The 18,329-nt window shown below is 34.9% G+C and overlaps 1 protein-coding gene across 4 annotated transcripts in view; it reads left to right on the top strand.

The window, feature by feature from the left end:
* The window catches only part of MIGA1 (mitoguardin 1), a 39,365-nt gene that overhangs the window by 20,841 nt on the left and 195 nt on the right, over positions 1–18,329 (top strand). For 2 of the 4 annotated variants that reach the window (XM_009814842.2, XM_059821713.1), the window contains exons 7-15: positions 2,140–2,240; positions 11,946–12,064; positions 12,246–12,318; positions 12,643–12,729; positions 12,853–12,951; positions 13,281–13,415; positions 14,896–14,949; positions 16,807–16,923; positions 17,257–18,123. In XM_009814842.2, the coding sequence (XP_009813144.2) occupies positions 2,140–2,240; positions 11,946–12,064; positions 12,246–12,318; positions 12,643–12,729; positions 12,853–12,951; positions 13,281–13,415; positions 14,896–14,949; positions 16,807–16,923; positions 17,257–17,475 (1,004 nt within the window). In that variant the 3' untranslated portion in view covers positions 17,476–18,123. Of the gene's footprint in view, positions 1–2,139; positions 2,241–11,945; positions 12,065–12,245; positions 12,319–12,642; positions 12,730–12,852; positions 12,952–13,280; positions 13,416–14,895; positions 14,950–15,379; positions 15,383–16,806; positions 16,924–17,256; positions 18,124–18,329 lie in introns of those variants that run through there. The other 2 variants (XM_059821712.1, XM_059821711.1) reach the window with 2 other exon arrangements.

The following is an 18,329-nucleotide window of genomic DNA, read 5'->3' as shown; positions in this document are numbered from 1 at the left end:
CACATAGCCCAGTGTTAAATACTTCAGTGTCAGTTTGGGAATATGTTATTGTCATTGAGCTATAAACTCACATATAACAGCAACAGCACAGTAATTATCAGACAATATCCAAAGGCTTTGAGACTTCAGTCCGTGGTATAGTTGGGACTTCCCTATGAGGGTGGTTCTTGGATTGTGAATAAGTTGATACATGAGACTACTTGACAGCTGCACTTTGTGTACGTAAGAGTTGGGTTCTTACCTTAACATCTTCATTAAAGCTATCAGTAAGATCTTTATCAGTATGGCCCATTCGGAGTTTGTAATTTGCATTGCTACTTACGAAGGTAGCTGTTTACTTCATGAGAAATGTGTTGCATGTTGCCTACTGACTGGGAGGATCAGGAAAATAATGTGTCTTTGGATTGCACTTGAACCAGATGCTAGAGGGCTTTCCTAACTGTGAGATGTAGAAACTTTTTGCTTTAATTGCAAATTTATTATGGAAAACAACTTAGCCAAAAGGAGAGGTTCAATGGAAAAATCTGCAACCAGGCTATACATCCCTGTACTACCCTATGTTTAACAGTATTATTGCAGTTTCAGCAGCTGCTTATGTGAAAAAGTGATATTAGAAAAGCATTTAATATAATATTAGAGGGGGATTAATGCAAATTATGACCTAGAAGTAAGAAGGAAACATCATGTTACCCATCTGCTTTTACCAGACCTTAAGCAAATGCTTTACAAACCATGGTTTGGTTTTCTGTTCCAGCTCTTCAAATTCCAGTATGTGATTGTTTCTCAACCAACTTGGATGCTGCTGTACTTTTCCTCTTGGTTTTAAGAGGTCAGAAAAAAGAACAAACTATTCAGAATCATCTGAAAAAAATCAGAGACTTTCACAGGAATATTGGTGAAGTTGTGATTACAAGTTGGAATCTGTCTAACTCAATCTAGTAAAATCTTTGTCCAAACTTTTAATAATTTTTTCCCTTGGTGAATAATGTCAAAGACAGATATTTATTGTTATGTGCAATTTTTGAGCTGTCATTCCAAGTCCGTAACGAATTAAAGCATAACAACCATCAAAATAATAGTTAAGTTATGTGGATTTGTAGCATTTCAATTGATGAAGAAACCATTCCAGTATATTGGCATTTGGCCACTTTGCTATGTAATAGTGTTTTTTATGAAGTATTGCCGTAGCAACAGATCTGGATGACATTGGTTAGCTGATTGCTGCTGACTGTTGGAAATAACACTGACTTTTAACAACACGTGTAATATCTTAAGGTAAAGTAACCCAAAATAAATGCCTGTGCTCTACTGAGAATGTAGTATGGGGCACATCAAGCCAAAGTCTGACTTTACTGACTTATGAATTTAATCCTTCTGTGAAAGTGTTTCTGCATGGTGAAAACAAAACCATGTATGCTAGTACAGTTGTATGCTACCATGTATGCTATTCTCAGTTGAAATCTGAGAATAAAATAAAGGAAAACTGAGAGAAACTGTATTGCAGATGATTTTAAACATAAAATATCAGTTATTTTAAAGGCGTTAAGAATTCTGGTACTATAGGAGATGCTTCTGGATGTGTTATTTCAACAAGCTTTTCCATTGGGGAAAGAGATTACAGAGAAGGTTAAAAACTTCACTTGCTCTTCTGAAACCAGCAAGTGAAAAAAGGCATGAGAAGTAGAAAATGAAATTAATTCAAGTGAAGCTGAAACCTGTTTTTTATTAATGGCTTTTATTTACAACAGTATTTCTTGGTTACTAAAACATTGAATATTTGTTACACAACGCAGCCAAGTTAAAAACTTAACAGAGGATTTAAATCAATATAGCAAAGTAATATCTTCAGCTAGAGAGATCTTCAGAAGTCTATCAAAGAAAAGGAAAAAGCCTTGGGGAAATACTTTTTCTTCTCTCTCTTCATTGCAGATGATGTTTGTAAGTCCAGTTTGAAGACAGAAAAATACAGTCACCTTTATATAATGTTAGCGGGTCATAGGAGAATTTACTGTCATAGTAGTACAATGTTGTGCCTCCAAATGAAGTAGTACATTAAAGTATACACGAAACACACTTTCAAGACTTAAATGGAATTTTCTGATAGTCTAATAATCAGTTTTGGGTTTTTTTGTTTTAAAGATAAAAATACAGACATTACTATAAAGGATAATATGGATGATTTCTGCCTTCGAGATACATTAAGCATTGCATCAACTGACTCCTTTGTTTCCACAGCTGAGGTAAGACTCTTAAAGATTGCTTCTTTAAAGATTCATTGATCTATTTGAACAGTGAACAGAAGAATCTTAATTTTTTGCCAATTATTGTAAGCAAAGTGTATTTCTGTTGGGGCGGGTGGGGGAAGAAGTTTTTCTTGCTTAGTTCTAACCAGCTTCCTAGCAGTTCAAGTAATGAAGTTGGGATCAAATTGCTTATTATCTTTTTTTTTTTTTTGGTGCACTGGCAGAGTGTTTCCCCAACTCCTTCTAAAAAGAAGTAGCTTTTGAAAAATATATCAGATTTTCATGAGTGAAGACGCACAAGCAACTGAGGCTACAGTAGTTCCTTACAGCATGAATTGCATTTTTCTATTATCTTTTTTTTTTTTCCTATTCCCTTACCATAATATAAAGATAACATGAAGAAGGCTTTGTCTTTATTGGAGTTGGGGGTTTTTGACAGGAAATTATTAGAAATTGACAGCTACCTATTTTAGTATGTTCCATGCACAATATAATATACTTCATCTAACTTTCCCTAATCTTCTTGGATAAGACCACAAAGGATACATAAAGAAATAATCTTTGAATAACAGGGCATTGTCTATTAGCTGAAATCTGCTACAGCTCCCTTGAAGTATTTGAAAGAACTTTATATACAGCGACACACTTATTTGAATGAGGAATATCTCCTTTTATAGTCTCTCAGGAGCTGAAGTGATCTTGAATAGCACTCTTCTCCAAATTACAGGAAAGGCAGTTGGTCTCAATAGATACATTCTGTGTTAGATACTGCTATCATGTATGTACTACAACTAAGCTACTAAACTCAGACAGTTGTAAAAAGAGAGAAAATTGCATACATGTTCTTTGCAATTATCTTTTGACTGTCTATTGTATGGTTTGTTTTTCCATGACACAATTACTTTGATTTAGTAATTCACATTAAACCGTGATTATCTTGATTTAGTAATTCACATCAAGTTGTGATGGTATGCCTGGCATTCATTCCTAACTAAGATTGTGTCTATAGAGACTGGTTACTCTTTCCTGTAATTTGGACAAGATCACAATTCAAACTTGCTTCAACTCTATCAGCGCTTCAGAGGAGCTGTAAACCATTATAGTTTGTACACTTTGTATCTTTTTTTTTTTTTCCCACATGAACTTTCCTAGTGTTTTTGCAAGTATGTGGAGATGGGAACACTCCATTATGCTAATTTGTGTTGCTGGGCTTAAAAAAACCCAAAAGAAACAAACAAACAAAAAAAACCCAGGATGTATCACCTCAGTGGAATAACCATCCTATCCTGAAGCTGAATTGTCTCGGTATTTGCTAAAGAAATGTTTGAGTCAAAACTGGCAACAGAATTTTCTTTACATATCCTGAAAATACTCTCCACGTTTTGATACCTCAAAGCCGCTCCTGTCAACTCTCTACCAGAACAAAGTTATGAAGATTTTCTTTTCTTTTCCAGCTGTTGTAGTCTTTGCCAATAGAACAAGCTCTCTGATCTCCTTTCTCAGATTTTATTGAAGAATCTATTAAAATTCTCAGCTGATAGGAGTTCTGAAGATTAACAAAGCCATGAGCAACTTTAAGTTTGGTGTTCAAACCAGAACATCATCAAAATTCTGGATTAAATATGAGCCACTAGGCTTAAACTACAGGGCCAGTTAGCTCTCTAGTATTAGCTACTGGGGCATCATTGTGTGGTGCAGGTAAAATAAAGCTGTGAATTGGTCTTCTCTTATGAGTATAGTGTTACCTTGATGTAAAGTTTTGTCCATCCTCTGGGGGGACAAATGCTTTAAACTAATACTGCACATAACTATGGCAATGAGAAGGAATAATAACTACTTCTCAGTGTATTTCAGCTATTAGTAGAGAACAGTGATCACTTTGATGTAACTGGATTAGAATTGACATAACAGATTATTTTTTTTTTATTCTAGACATGATGATGTCAGGTAGCAGCTTCTTGTTTATCTACTACTTCCATTTTGTTATTCTTGCACTTGCAGAAAAGTGGAATGTTTCAGGCTAAGAGGTTTGAGGCTTTTCCAGCTTTGGATTTGTCTCAGCTAATGGGCAAATAGGCAGTTTTTCTTTCATCCTATGCTCCCTGAATGCAGTTACAATTTTTGTAACTATCTTAAACTCTGTGTGCTGATAGAAATGTTTAGCAAATTCATGTAAGTGTGTATACTGCTGTGTGATTTTGTCCTACTGGAATCATTAATAATTTCGCCTTCGGGGAAATTACAAAGTAGCAGCATTTTTTGTGGTCACATCATGCTACAAGCTGTATGTTGACAGTTACTCATCTTCCTTCTACATTGCATCCTGTCCCAAGGAGCAGGACTAAGTATTTTGTGTGACTCTGGTTTCAGAGACTGGAAGCTGACACACAGTCAAGTCAAATTTAGTTCACTGCCCTCAGGAGCGATAACAGCAGAGATAAAGGGAATCCTAAAACAAGACATAGATGTTTTGGTGGAAATTGATAAGTATACTGCTCAGGAGGCAACAAGAATGTTGTGCTGTGTTATATTAGGACAAAACACACGAAGATGGCTTTCAGGAAAAGAACTGTACAAAACTGGGACAGTTGGCAGAGTTTAAAGCACATGCCCTTTTGATGAGCTCTACAGGATAGCTGTAGGGTATGCCAAAATTTCATCTTGGCTATGGCTGATAATCAAGAGGATGCTGAGGATCATGCACTTGATGACTTCTTATAAAGAATTGTGCCAGTCCAGACACCTACGATATACAGGTGCCAGAATCCTTGTAAAGATGATTTAGACAGACAGTTGCCATCCCCAAGCCCAGATAGACTTCATGCCTAAACACACATAGGCTCTGAGAAGCACTGCAGAAGCAACGGTAAGCACAACCATTTGACCTAATTAAGTTATTGATACTATATACTGTGATAAATAATGTTTTTTTCTTCCCCATTTGAGACCGTCTGCCATCAACTTGTATTTGTGAGGGTTAGTATCCTTTTCATATTCTTGCTATCTCACCTGCTGTGTGATCAAAACAGCTACCACCTTTGGCAAGAATACAGCCGTCAGTGTGTCAGATAAAGGTCTCTACCCTCTCTTTCCTGGCTTCTTTTCCATCTTTCCAATAGAAGCTCTTTCTTGCTCTCCCTGACAGTGAGCTTCATTGCTGCCTCTCCATTATCAGTGCACATGCATTTATCATGTCTTATTTTTATATCTTGACTAGAACTGAATCTGTAGTTCTATTGTCAAATAAACTTTGCTTTCTTTATTAAAATGTTAACTCAGTCCAAAGCTTAGGAGATTTTTTAGACTTGTGAATAAAGCCTTAGCTGCTCTTTTTTTATCAGTAATTCCTTTACTAAGGTTGCCTTTTTCTCAGTTCAAATCTATTAAAACAAAACATTGCTGGAAGGAGCAGGCTTTGATAACAGGGAAAGAACACCAGTTTCCATATGCCTGTAATTATTTGTATACGGCACCAAAACCTTCAAAGTGACTGAAACTGAATTTTAGATTCAAAAAGTGCTCAAAAAGAGCCTTGTTGGTGAAAGGTAGGGTTACCTTTTTCCTGGTTTTCAAATAGATGTTTTATTCCTTTCCTGAAATAGGGAATACCAGAGGGAATAATGTTGGCAAGTAATAGTAAGATGTATTCCTATAGCATTTATAAGTGAGGTGTTTGTTTTGTTTTTTTCCTGTTTCATCACAAAACTGAGAGACATGCCCTCCTGCATTCTGACTGCCTTCAGATGTGTGACCATAATAACTAATTTGATCTTCTCAGGCCTTATTGTTCTCATCCTGGTCACTTCCTCCATGTTCGTGTCATCTGTCCAATTTGACATGGATTATTGTCTTACCTCAAAAAAAAAAAAAAAAAAAAAAAAAAAAAAAAAAAGTAGCACAGCAGTCCTGCAGTCTAACATGCCCTGGGTAGCAAATTGTAAGGAGCTCCCTACTCTAACAACTTTAATGATGCATTGAGGTGCCTCATATTTATAGTCTTAAAACATGTGGAGAAAGAGAGGAAAGAATTAATCCCTGAAGTCTTTCATTCTGCTAACAGTAATACTATTTTTTTGAAGAACCTGTACCTGAAGTGCCACTAACCACTGCCCACTACTTTGGGCAAACTCAAAAGCTTTCATGGTGTCCAGTGAAGAACGATATCCAGTAATAAAGCTTGCCTATTCATACCATCATCAGAAGTTTTCCACCTCCCAATAAATGGTGGTGGTGTTGTAGGCAACAGAAAAGTTCTGTTCCACTTTGAGAAACACCTCCCATTCCTACATCCTTTCTAACAAATTCCTAAAACTTCATTCTTCATTTGTGTTGGTTTTTGGTCTTTTTTTCCGATTATTTGTCTTCTGCATCCTAATAGATGTAGCCCCAGTTAAAAAGATTCCATTGTGGGGAAAAGTTTTCCATGTGGCAATGAAGAGTGGTCAACAGGAACCAGATTCCTTTGATTCCCTCCAAGGACAACTGTGGGTGCTTGCTGTATGGCTATGAATAGGAAAATTTAGGCCAACAAGTCATTAAATGGTGCTCTAAAAGCTTTAAAAATAATAATAAAATAAAAATCTGGAACTGATCCTTGTCCTCTAACAGAAACCTTAACCATGTATGGTATTTGCACAGTATATTAAATATTTTCACTTCTAGGACAAGGAGGAGTTTCATCTAATAGTCAGTATGTTCTTAAATGCTGACTGCTCGTACTATACAGTTTTTAATTCTTAGGAAATATATATAACATTTGTAACAAATTCCATATATTAGCACTGAACTAATTTTTGTACCATAATACCTCCATGTAGGTATTATGTAGGCAAAAGCCTATGTACCAGACACAGCACTTGGCCTAGGATTATTCTGCCTGGCAGGGAGTAGTACTGCCACTGATGCACACAACATAGTGAATTCACATTCTTCATTATGCTTAAAATTAATAAAGTTGCAGCAATAATTCAGATAAAATCATGTTCTGAATGTGTGATTTCCTTAAAGAAAATGTATCAGGTGTCTTGTAATATATGTAAGTAAGTATAGAAGGAGTTCCTGAAAACACATGAACTTCCTTCCTGTCTTCTTCCAGATATTAGGAAGAACACACCACTTCATCATTTCAGTTTATTAAAGTACCATCTCAAATGTTTTATTAATTGCCATCACATCTTCCAACTCCCAAAACATGTTTCACACTCATCCTGCAGCTACTTAGGTTTAAAAAAAAAAACAAAAAACTTTTAAAAGATAAAGATACCCAGAGAAAGAGATCAGCAGCAGCCTTTCTAATATAGGATAAGCATAGTTTCTCAGAATGTAAGGAATGCTGACTGTGCCAGTAAATCGACCTTTTTATTAGGGGGGGCAAGCAAGAATTCCTAAAAGGTCTAACGTTGTTTATTTTTGTTACATTCATGTAGGTGGTTATTTTGGTAATCAACAAGGTCCTGATGCACAGCTAAGAATTTTTTCTATTTATTACGAACAACTTGTGGGTGGCAAATAAGAGTACTGAATCTATTCATTAGACCAGAGCAGTCAGGGAATCCCAGGTGTAAAAACTATTGCAAGCTCCAAAGGTTTGATGCTTTATAGCAGTGGTTTCAACATCTCTTTACTAGCAGATGCAGCCTTAAAGCTGAACTGTCCAGAGAAAACTGATTAGCATCTGAACAAAAACAATCCATGTCATAATCTTCAGAGGCTGCTTTGCAGCACTGTGTGTAAAGACACGAGTTACGACGACAAGCTTTGGAATTTTGAAGATGTACATATTATTTCAACATAATGAAGTTAGGTATCCACTGCAGGTCATCATAAATGTCCTGTGCTATGGTCACCAACAACTGCTATCTCTTGAGCCTTGAATGGATAGACACAAAGCATTACAAGATTAGATTGCTGCTATAGGGTGATTCATCTTCTCGTCTCTTCGTCTGCATTTTCGTATTCTTCCTCATGTAACCCTACACGACACTGAGGAAATACCAGACATTTACAGGCTGGCATATGAGGTCCATCATTACAAGCCTCTGCATTACTCGCAACTACCAGCACTTTTGGTAGCTGTGCATGGAGCACTTTTTCATCCCTAGTGGTGTGTTAAGAGTCTCAAAATGGCAGTGGCTGTGCAAAGAAGTGTTCACTACAGTGTGGCAAGGAAGGACTCCAGGAGCTTTCAAGAGTCCAACTTACCTGTGATGACAAGATGTGGAATGCTGGGGCTTTCTGCTAATTTCTGATAAATATCGAACCACTGTTGAGAAAAGTTATACGGTGCATAGGGGTACATAATGGGGTAAAAAGCAGGTACCTGAATACGTGTCATGAATGCATGCCAATTCATATAAGGTAGTTATAGTGAACCATCTAATTTAAAACTAACCTTTCTCTCCACCTTTTTCTTCAAAGGTAACAAGTCCTTGGAGACTTTTACAACAAAGGGTTAATTTTCTTTTTGATGTCAGCTTGAAGTTCTTCTCTAGAAAATGTTGTATGCTCTGCATGTTGTTAAACATCGTGTATGATTTGTCCATTCTTCTAATAGCTGAACTCTGCTATGTTAGAAATGTGGACATGTGTTCAGAGCATCTTCAACTAATTTTATTTTGAACCAGGATGTTTATATAGGCAAGCTTTCACCTTATTTCATCTCAAAAAGAATGGCTACTACTGAATGTTTGCAAGACCGTTTAAAATATAATACTGTATGTTACATATATATATTGTTTATATCTACATATAAAATGTTTATATATAAATATAGTTCTAAATACTAGAAAGCATCACAAGAAAACCCATGATGACTCAAGGAGCATTATGATGCAGCTTCAGAGCTTGTCTGGAAATCACCTTTTCTAGTTAAACTTCGAGGTCATTTTAGTTTCTGGTTTTCAGTTTGTTTTGGTTTTTTTTCCTCTCCTCTTTTTGCATGCTAAGAGAAGTCAGTGATACAGGAATTTGCAACCCCTTTCCAAATGTTATTGGTTGGGACTAATTTCAATCTGTAATCAAAACCATCTTCTCAGCAGAAGAATAGTTATACCCTTCTCTCCTGCTTAGTAGATGGTTGATTTAACTGCTTTCTTCGTTTGAGCTCAATAATGCACATTACAACAGTAACATAGTTATTTTATTTCATCTGCTAGCATGAGAGGAAGTTTTTTTTTTAAAAAAAAAAAAAAGAGACTAAAAATAATCAAGGGCCTCACCCAACTCCCAGGTATCAGATTCTATGCTAAACTGTAACCACAAAGGCTGTGATGAGGCATCTTCATGGGCTAAAGATGTTACCATCTCAGGCTTGCTGGCAGCAAATGGAGATTACCTGCATCTAACTGTAGAAATCACATGAGTCCTAATTCAGTCACAGTCAGTCAGTTTGCCTAAATATCGAAGAAGGTGATTTGCTTGAAGTTCACTAGAGAAAACTAACATAATCCCTTTTACCACAGAAATGATAACCTCCAAGAGAGGGGCAGCTGTTTACAAAGTGCATATGTGTTCACAACCTATTTCTTCTCATGCTTTGCAAATGAAATAAAGTAAATGGAATGTTTTATGGCTTCAGTAATAGCTGAATCAGGTAAGAAATAAACTAGTATACTTACTTGTGTTCTGTTTTGGTCTTTATTTTGGAAAATATGTATGTATTGTTCCACAGTTGATACTTTCTTAACTGTAATGTAGAAAAACAAATTCTGGAGTAAAGATTTTTCACTTGTTCTTGTTTATACCTGTTGTAACTATTACACTATATATACATGTGTGTATATATATGTATGTGTGTGTGTCTGTACGTACAGTGTTTTCTTATATCTGAAAGAAATCATTATATTCCTGTTTTTTCCAGTTGGTTAAATTATTCCTTCCTATATATTTTCACATATATTTTCAGTTAAAAGCTGTGTGGCTTCCTTTGTTTAATAAGAACATAAATTTTCAAGTGGGCTTTTTGAATTAGCAATTCCAAAACACAATTTGGTACTATGATCAATATTGTTAAATTGGAATAAGATCTTTGGTCTTAATAGCTGTGAATCTTTTTTAGGAAGTCAGCTTATTCTACTCTGTTCTTCCAAGCAAAACAACTGATAAACAAATACATGCTTTTAAAATGGAAATACTTTCAATCTAGATGAATTCTGAAAGTGTACCTTACTCATTTAAGTATAACATTTTGTTGACCTTAAAGCTTCTATTCCTTCACTTATTCCCTAGCTATTGTCTTATCACCTGAGTCTCAATTTGAGAACGCTAGAAATCTGTATAGGAATACAGATTCCCCGCCCCCGCCCCCCCCCCCAACCAAATAAATTTCAAATGGAACCTGGCAATTTTATTAAAGGAATTGTATGTATTTGCTTACAGTAAAAGCATGCTGGTAAGTTCCAGCAAATATATACCATCTAACAATGTGTGACGCTTGTCAGAACACCAGCTCTGCACTGAAATCTCTGTAACTTATTCTTGTGCTTAAATGTTTACATGGACAAAAATAGGTATTGGCACATGCTTATATTCTTCCCTTTAGTAGGCAAGTCTACTTGGCCAAACTGTTGTTGCTGTAATTGGCTTAACTAAAGTGTGGAGAAGACACACTGGAAGCATACTTCCTAATGTCTTTGTGAAGTCTCATGCCAGTACTTACCTGTATGTCCTCAGCGAGAGAAAAATCTTTTCAGCATGTATTTATTTGAAAATTTTAATGGAAGTTTAACATAAAGTTATTTTTTAATCTGTTTTTTTTTTTAATCTTTCTAAGATACAGGGTAACTGTTTTTATATAGTTTAACTACTGTGAGAATTATTTTTTAAAGATGTTTCTAGGCTCTGTTTTTATAGCCTAGAAGCACAGGTTTGTTTCCCCCACGCAGGAGATATATATATAAAAAAATTGGATTAAAAAAGTTACAATTAATTTTCTGGTCACTAACTAAACTGAAGGATGTGTAAGCCTCTGATTTTTTTTGATCATTAATAATATGTAATGTTTGTAGTGGAAATTGTAGCTAGCCATTGTTTTGTGAATTAAATAGGATATCCTGTAAACAGGAGTTCTCTGTATTATTTACGTGCTTTGATTTCTTAATTTGATTTTGGTTTTTCTTGTTCTAAAAATGTCTATGAGTTCACGTTAACTTATGATAACCACAGAATTAAAACTGCCAATAATGAAAACCTTTTTGGGAGCCTGTAGTAAAATGCTGAATGTTCACGCTTCATACATGCATGCTTCTGCTTTGGTAACTAGCAGACGTATTTACTAGCGAAACAAAAACAGCGGTGGGAGGTCGTTACTATTTCCAGCTTCCTAAAGATTTGCATGATGCAATCATTCTGTACTTTGTGTCTTGATGATTTTTTTTTTTTTCTTAACAACTTTGAGACCCATTAGATTCAACTAGGCAAATTAAAAACTTAAAACATAACTAAGCTGCCTCGGTTTTATTAATTAAACTTTTGAATTCTGAAACTGTAGCTTTCAGTTTTTAAAAGTTATGAAGTAACGGTCTAGTTAATAGTGTGCTGTTTCTCTTCTGTTTACTAGTTGAGTGTTGCCCCTTTGTTTTAAGCAGATACAGAAATGATACATCTTTCAGCAGAATATCAGGAAAACTTCTTTAATTTGTTTTATCTTTTAAAAAAATTGTTAGGAAGCTCTTTAATGAACTTAAATTTTTTTTTTTTTTTCAGCTTACAGAGCACAGAGAGATTCGTAATACGTATGGTCTAGATTCCCTTTGCCATTGCCCATTGTATGAAGAAGCCATGCACTTAGCAGAAGAAGGCAAAATTTATTCACGAGTGTTAAGGTATTGATTTATGGCTACTTAATTATTTCTAAGAAGAGCAAGAATTAAAGTTAAATATTCGATAAAGAACTCATTTTTTAGAAGTTACTTGTACTGGGTGTTTTTTGTAGGAATTAGACTAGTTGAATATTTTTGTGCTTCTTTTTTTAATGGTCTTTGAAAACTTTTCTGTTTTATCTAGGACTGAAATGTTTGAATGCCTAGGAGACAGTGACTTCCTTGCTAAGCTTCATTGTATTCGACAAGCTTTTCAGGTAAATAGTAAGGAGAGTGATCTGTCTGTCTGTCTTGTTAAGCTTAAAGTACATGACATTGAAACTATCAATGCAATACCTGTGCAAACATATAACATATTCTGTAATTAAATATTTTCTTGTTGCTTTTACATGTCTATAATTCTAAAATGGGCAGTATTTGTAATGGAGTCCCAGTTTTGTGATTAGCTTTGGAACCTTTGCACCAAAGGCTTATTAGGAACTTGCCTACTATACTGGTGGTTATAATTATATTAAATGTGATTGAAGTGTTTAAGGTCACTTAAATATGAATATGTCTATATTTTCTGAAACCTTTTCTAGATAATTCTTTCAGAAACAGCAAACAGAGTATTTCTTGCTGAAAGTGGAAGAAAAATATTGTCTGCTTTAATTGTGAGAGCACGAAAGGTAAAAACCTTTTTTAAGTAATGTTTTATTGTTAATGTAACTTCTACCAGAATTCACCTTCCAGTGTAAATAAACCATCTCTCTTGTTAAGTTCACTTGATACTTATTGCTTTTACTTTACAGAATCCAAAGAAATTTGAAGATGTCTTTGATGAAATGATATATTTCTTGGAGCAAACAGATCACTGGGATAATACTGAAATGGAACTTGCTGCTAGAGGAGTGAGTCTGAATTTCTAAAAAGTGTTTTTACCTTTAATTATGCAAACTGTAGCATCTAAAAATAAACTTTTACAGTTCAGAACTGTGGGAAAGGCAACTCTTTTCTTGTTTACATTGCTGATTTAGAGAAATGGCACCCACCACTGCAGTTTAGTACCAGAAAGCACATAATATTTTTTAACTTCTCCTTTACTGACAAAGTATCTTTAATATTCATTAAAAACAATTATAAATTTGCATGTTAATACAGCGTTAGAATATGGTGCATGCTGAACTCCACTGCTGAAAGAGAAACGAGGCTACTTAGATCATGTTCTGATTTAATATAGGTGAAAAACCTGAATTTTTATGATGTTGTTCTGGACTTCATATTAATGGATTCATTTGAAGATTTAGAAAATCCACCAATATCTATACAGAATGTAGTAAATAACCGCTGGCTAAATTCCTCTTTTAAAGAAACAGTAAGTATTCATGTGTAATTTTCATAACCATTATTCTGTAGTACATTACAATAAGTAGATGATATGATCACTGTAACATAGGTGTGACCATTCTGATACAAAATTTCTGTATATGCCGAAACTGTTCTTCCAGCGATTTGTGCTTTATATTCTTAAAGCACAATGTAAAAATGAGAATAAATCCAACAACTGCAGGATAAAGACTGTGTATATTGTCTTGATAATAGTATTAATTTTGAAGCAAAGAAACTGCAACATCCTTCACTGTAAAGTCTAATTCAGCTTCCAATATCACAGACTATGTACCTGAAATATTCCTCAGAAAAAATAAACAGATTGTATTATCAGGTTTTTCATAATAGCAATTTAAAAGCTACAAGTCTGGGCCCAAAATATATAGAATGATTGAATATATTGGAGAAAATACTTTAACTTGTCCTGCAAAAATGTGTTTTCTCTGAGGAAGTAGAATTTTAGAAGTCAAGTTTCTGTTAGCCACATCTTGGGTATTAGATAGAGGTTTTGGTTCATATACCAGAGACTTAGCAATAAGGTACAAAGTTGTAAGCAAACAAAAGTAAATTCATACAATACAGGCATTCAAATGTTGATAACATTTCACACTTTTTCAGGTGTGCCTGTTTATTTGTCAAATAGGTATCATCCCTCTGTTACAGACATACAGGCTATTACCATGGTCAGCTGGTAGAGATACTACTGTCATTTCATCCATTTATATCTATAAACTGCTAGTTTTCCTTTTTTGTCTTTCAATTGAAATATTCCCCCTAGAGGAAAAAAAAAGGTAACATGCATTTTTTTTTTTGTAGTTATGTGATAACATCGTGTTTTGTGAGTAGTAAATTATCTTGTAGTACTGAAGGAGAATCAGATGAGGATAGTTATAAGCTATGAGGGGGAAAAAGCCTAGTACTGATATCAGTATATTGTGTTTCACAGGTCCATATTTGGACAAAACTCCTTCGCTGAATCTCAAGCTATTGCAAGAATGTTTTTGCTAAAATGAAAAAGGACATGTCAATGTGTTCACATGCTACTTAATCTCTAAAATAGTTGCTTATGTCTGAGCGCACACTTTGGTATATGAGAGACTGGTCCTCAGTTAAACCCAGTGAATGTTGCTAACTGTTGGCAACTGTAAAATCAGTCAAGCGTGCCAAATTGCATTTGAATTAAACTAAAGAAAATGTTGCAAAGTAAGACCTGAAAATAACAACTATGAACTACATATTAAACTAGTTATTTGTATCAGCTGACGTTTTATAGTTTTAAACTTTGTGCTATCACAAGATTGAAACTGAAGAAAATACAAATTCCCAAAATACAGAAACAGAGTATTCTGCAGATAACTTCTTTTGAGATAAAAGAGAATTTATCTTATAATGAAGTTAAGCAGGGGTTTGGGTGGGTTTTTTTGGTTGGGTTTGGTGGTTTGTTTTTTTTTTTCTTTTTCATTTAGGCTGTGGCTTCAAGCTGTTGGTCAGTACTGAAGCAGAAAAGACAGCAAATGAAGGTAAGTTGCCTTGCAAATTATGTGGACCAAAGTTACTGATCAGCTCCTAAGAATTTGAAGTTCTGTCCTGTAGGTTTGGCAAAATAAATTACAGATCAACCCTTAATCCTGTAGACATATTAGTTTAGACAAGAGGCTGCCAGTTGTATAAGTTTAGCTCATGGGGCCCTAATACCAGTTTTTTAGCAAAAAGTCTTAGCTGAAAGATTCTCAGCCTAGTTTAGGTCCAGTCAACAGTGGTGCTAGTAATTTCTCTGATTTATGGCCCCACACGTGTACGTTGGATTTTTGCAGACCAAGGTCGTTAAACTTGCATCTCATCTGCTTACGCTAGGATTCTCAACCCCGTTTCCCTGCATCATCTCCACAGCTAAATAAAATTCAGTCCTGTCCCTTTACCTGCCTGAAGTACCATCTTCCTCACCAGCAGCAGGTACTCTAGTGCAGCCTCCTTCAGCCCCCTTCTGCATCCTGACCTCTCAGTGAAGGATCTCACAGAAACAGATCTGTTCTCTGACTGAACAGACTTTGAAGTAGAACTCCTCTGTGTCAGCAGCTCCTCGCTTCCACCTTTGGAAGCTTTCATTAGACCTAGGAGGCAAATGCCCCATCTCTGTAATAGCCAGTCCAAAAGCAGAGTTGAGGCTTGCTGCAGGACATCCATAGCCATTAGAAGTGGTTTTGCATACTGCAGGTGAGGAATCTCTGTTCAAATGATTGGCACTGACACTTTTTTCTGATTCTAAGAATAGCTGTTCACGTGACTCCTAACTGCTAAAGGCATATTTCATTGTAAAAAAAGTTGCTTCAATGGCAGTTGGTATTTTGCAAAAGGTCCTCAGCTACCATTATGTCATAAGATTTGAGATGTTACATCCCTGTGTCAATATGGTTGGGAATTTTATATAAATAGACCTTTTCTACACTAGTTTTGTATAAAGGGATTATATCTCCAAAATAGGCGTTATAGTAACCTATTATATTTTCATCTCTATTTCAATGCACAACTACCTTACTCTGTAGTTCCTTTGTGTACTGAAGTCTCAATATTTGTAAGTTTGTAAGTGTGTGAGTAGCTTTACTCCTTGGTACTAGTTTCATCAGTGCTGCTCGAGTCATTCAGAAGTGGATGAAGATAAGCACCATAGAAGTCTTTGTAAGGGAGAGACTAAATGTACCACAAGGAGTTTGATGAACTTAAATTTACTTACGGACAGTTCTTTATGTGGTATTTTATGTTTTAATTTATGATTAATTTCTTTTATTATTATTTTATAAATCAACTTATGTTTCAATATTATAAATATGTTTATGAGTATATAAAATAAACTGTACATTTATATATGATACATAAATTTATACTATATTGTATTTTATGAGTGCCTGTAGGTTGTAAGAGTAGCAACAGGATGGACATTCACAGATATTTTACGTTTTTGTTTAGACTTAAAGATGGATTCTTGTAAGGTGTAATTTTTTCCCATTCAAAACTGCAGTTTGCTTACTTTTTTTGCAAGTTTCAGCTATACATAGTGTATAGGGGCTTTAATAGGAATAACTGAACGAAATTATCTGGTCTGTCATACGGGAGTCAGAGCAGATTGTTCAGGATCTTTTTGGGCTTATGCCTATTAATCTTAAAATATTTAAAATACAAAGTACCACTGAAGTAAAAACCTTTTCTAAAAAAATCATGACACTTGTTTGGTACAGATGCCATATAACTTAAAGGAGTTCAAGCTACCACAGCCCTGAAATAGTAGGTGTGTTAGACTTTTCTGAAGACTTAATTTTATATAATAGAGATTTATACTATATTTACTGTGTAACTTTTGTCTACCATTTTTACATCACTAGGTGCCTGATGGATTTTTTGCACATTTCTATGCTATATGTGAACACATCAGCCCTGTTTTGGCATGGGGCTTTTTGGGCCCTAGAAATTCCCTTTATGACCTATGCTGCTTCTTCAAGGTTTGCAACTTTTTTTAAATTACCACTTATCTTGATTTAAAAAAAAATAAATCTTCCAGATTAAAAGAAATTATGATCTTATTTATAGGCATACATTTGCATTTTCCTGAGGTTAAGACTAACAGTAAGAAACCGTGAAAATAAGTATTTTCATATTAATTTTTTTTTAAGCCTAGAACTGTTTTGCAAAGTCTATTTTTAGTGCACTTCTTAGTACCAAAAGAATACATAAATTGGTGTTTTTAGGAAATGTGTAAAAGAAACAGCTAGCATTGCATACTTTTTCCTTCTTGTAAGTGAATACAAGTTTTTCCTTTTTTTTTTCCCCACTAGGATCAAGTGCTTTTCTTCCTCAAAGACATTTTTGATTTTGAAAAGGTGAGATACTCAACTATGGAGAGTTTGGCTGAAGATCTTATGCAATTATTAATCAGACACACTGAACTTTTAATGGCCTATCTTGGAGCAGATTCACTAAGACATGTCAGTGCTTGCGTAAGTGGTCATGGGCACGTAATGACCAGTGGGCTCTTAGAAGCAAAAGTACAGTAAACTTAAAATCCATGACAAATGAAATGGAGTGCACTTTGATGTACTCCTTCCCACCTTTCTCTCTAACCCCGAAGCTATCATTGCTGTTACTGAGCAAGCATCTGAAGATATATCATGTCGCTAAGTATGGAAAAGGACTCAGGGAGGTTAAACGTACATCTGCGAAAAGAACTGGTGAGCGTATTATTGTATATACCTGAATTAAATTTGCAGCTCAGCTGTCACTGTATTTATACGTAATTTATCCCAAAGCTTTTTTCTGTAATATTTGGGTAAAATTTATTTATGAAATACTGTACTTTTGCACAGATAATTTGTAAGTGAAGCTGCTGGATTTGTTTCCTTTAAAGGCTTATAGTACAAAATGTTCATTACAGAGTCTCCAAATCATTGTGTGTTTAGATCTAGAAGGTGTTTTGACTGGGGTATATGCAGTCTTTGATTCATGTGACACGTCCAACAAAGTAATCACACACTCAAAATTGAACATGTTGCCACTGCCCTGAAATTACATTTGTGTGGGTGTAAGCAGTCATTTTGGTACTACAGTGTAATAGAGTGATGCAGGAAATTCAGGCACCATTTGGGCAGGAATGACTTCCAGTATGCATTTTTTACTTCGTTTTGTTTTAAAATATCTAAACATCATGAAGGTGTTTGAGAGTACTTATTTGTATTCAAAAAGCTATGCTAGCTTCATCAATTAATTTAAAACTTTCCTTTTTCTAAAACTGTTACTACTTTATATGGTGGTGGTAAATAAACTAGTACCATTCTCAGTTCGTATGTAGCATTTTGAAGTATATTTTTAAATAAGGATGTATTATGAGGTTTGTTGATCATGAAACAGAATC

Source organism: Gavia stellata, chromosome 10, assembly GCF_030936135.1.
Source record: "Gavia stellata isolate bGavSte3 chromosome 10, bGavSte3.hap2, whole genome shotgun sequence".
Classification (NCBI taxonomy): Eukaryota; Metazoa; Chordata; class Aves; order Gaviiformes; family Gaviidae; genus Gavia; species Gavia stellata.
The sequence above is the reverse complement of the archived record's forward strand: the minus strand, read 5'-3'. Positions and strand labels throughout refer to the sequence as shown.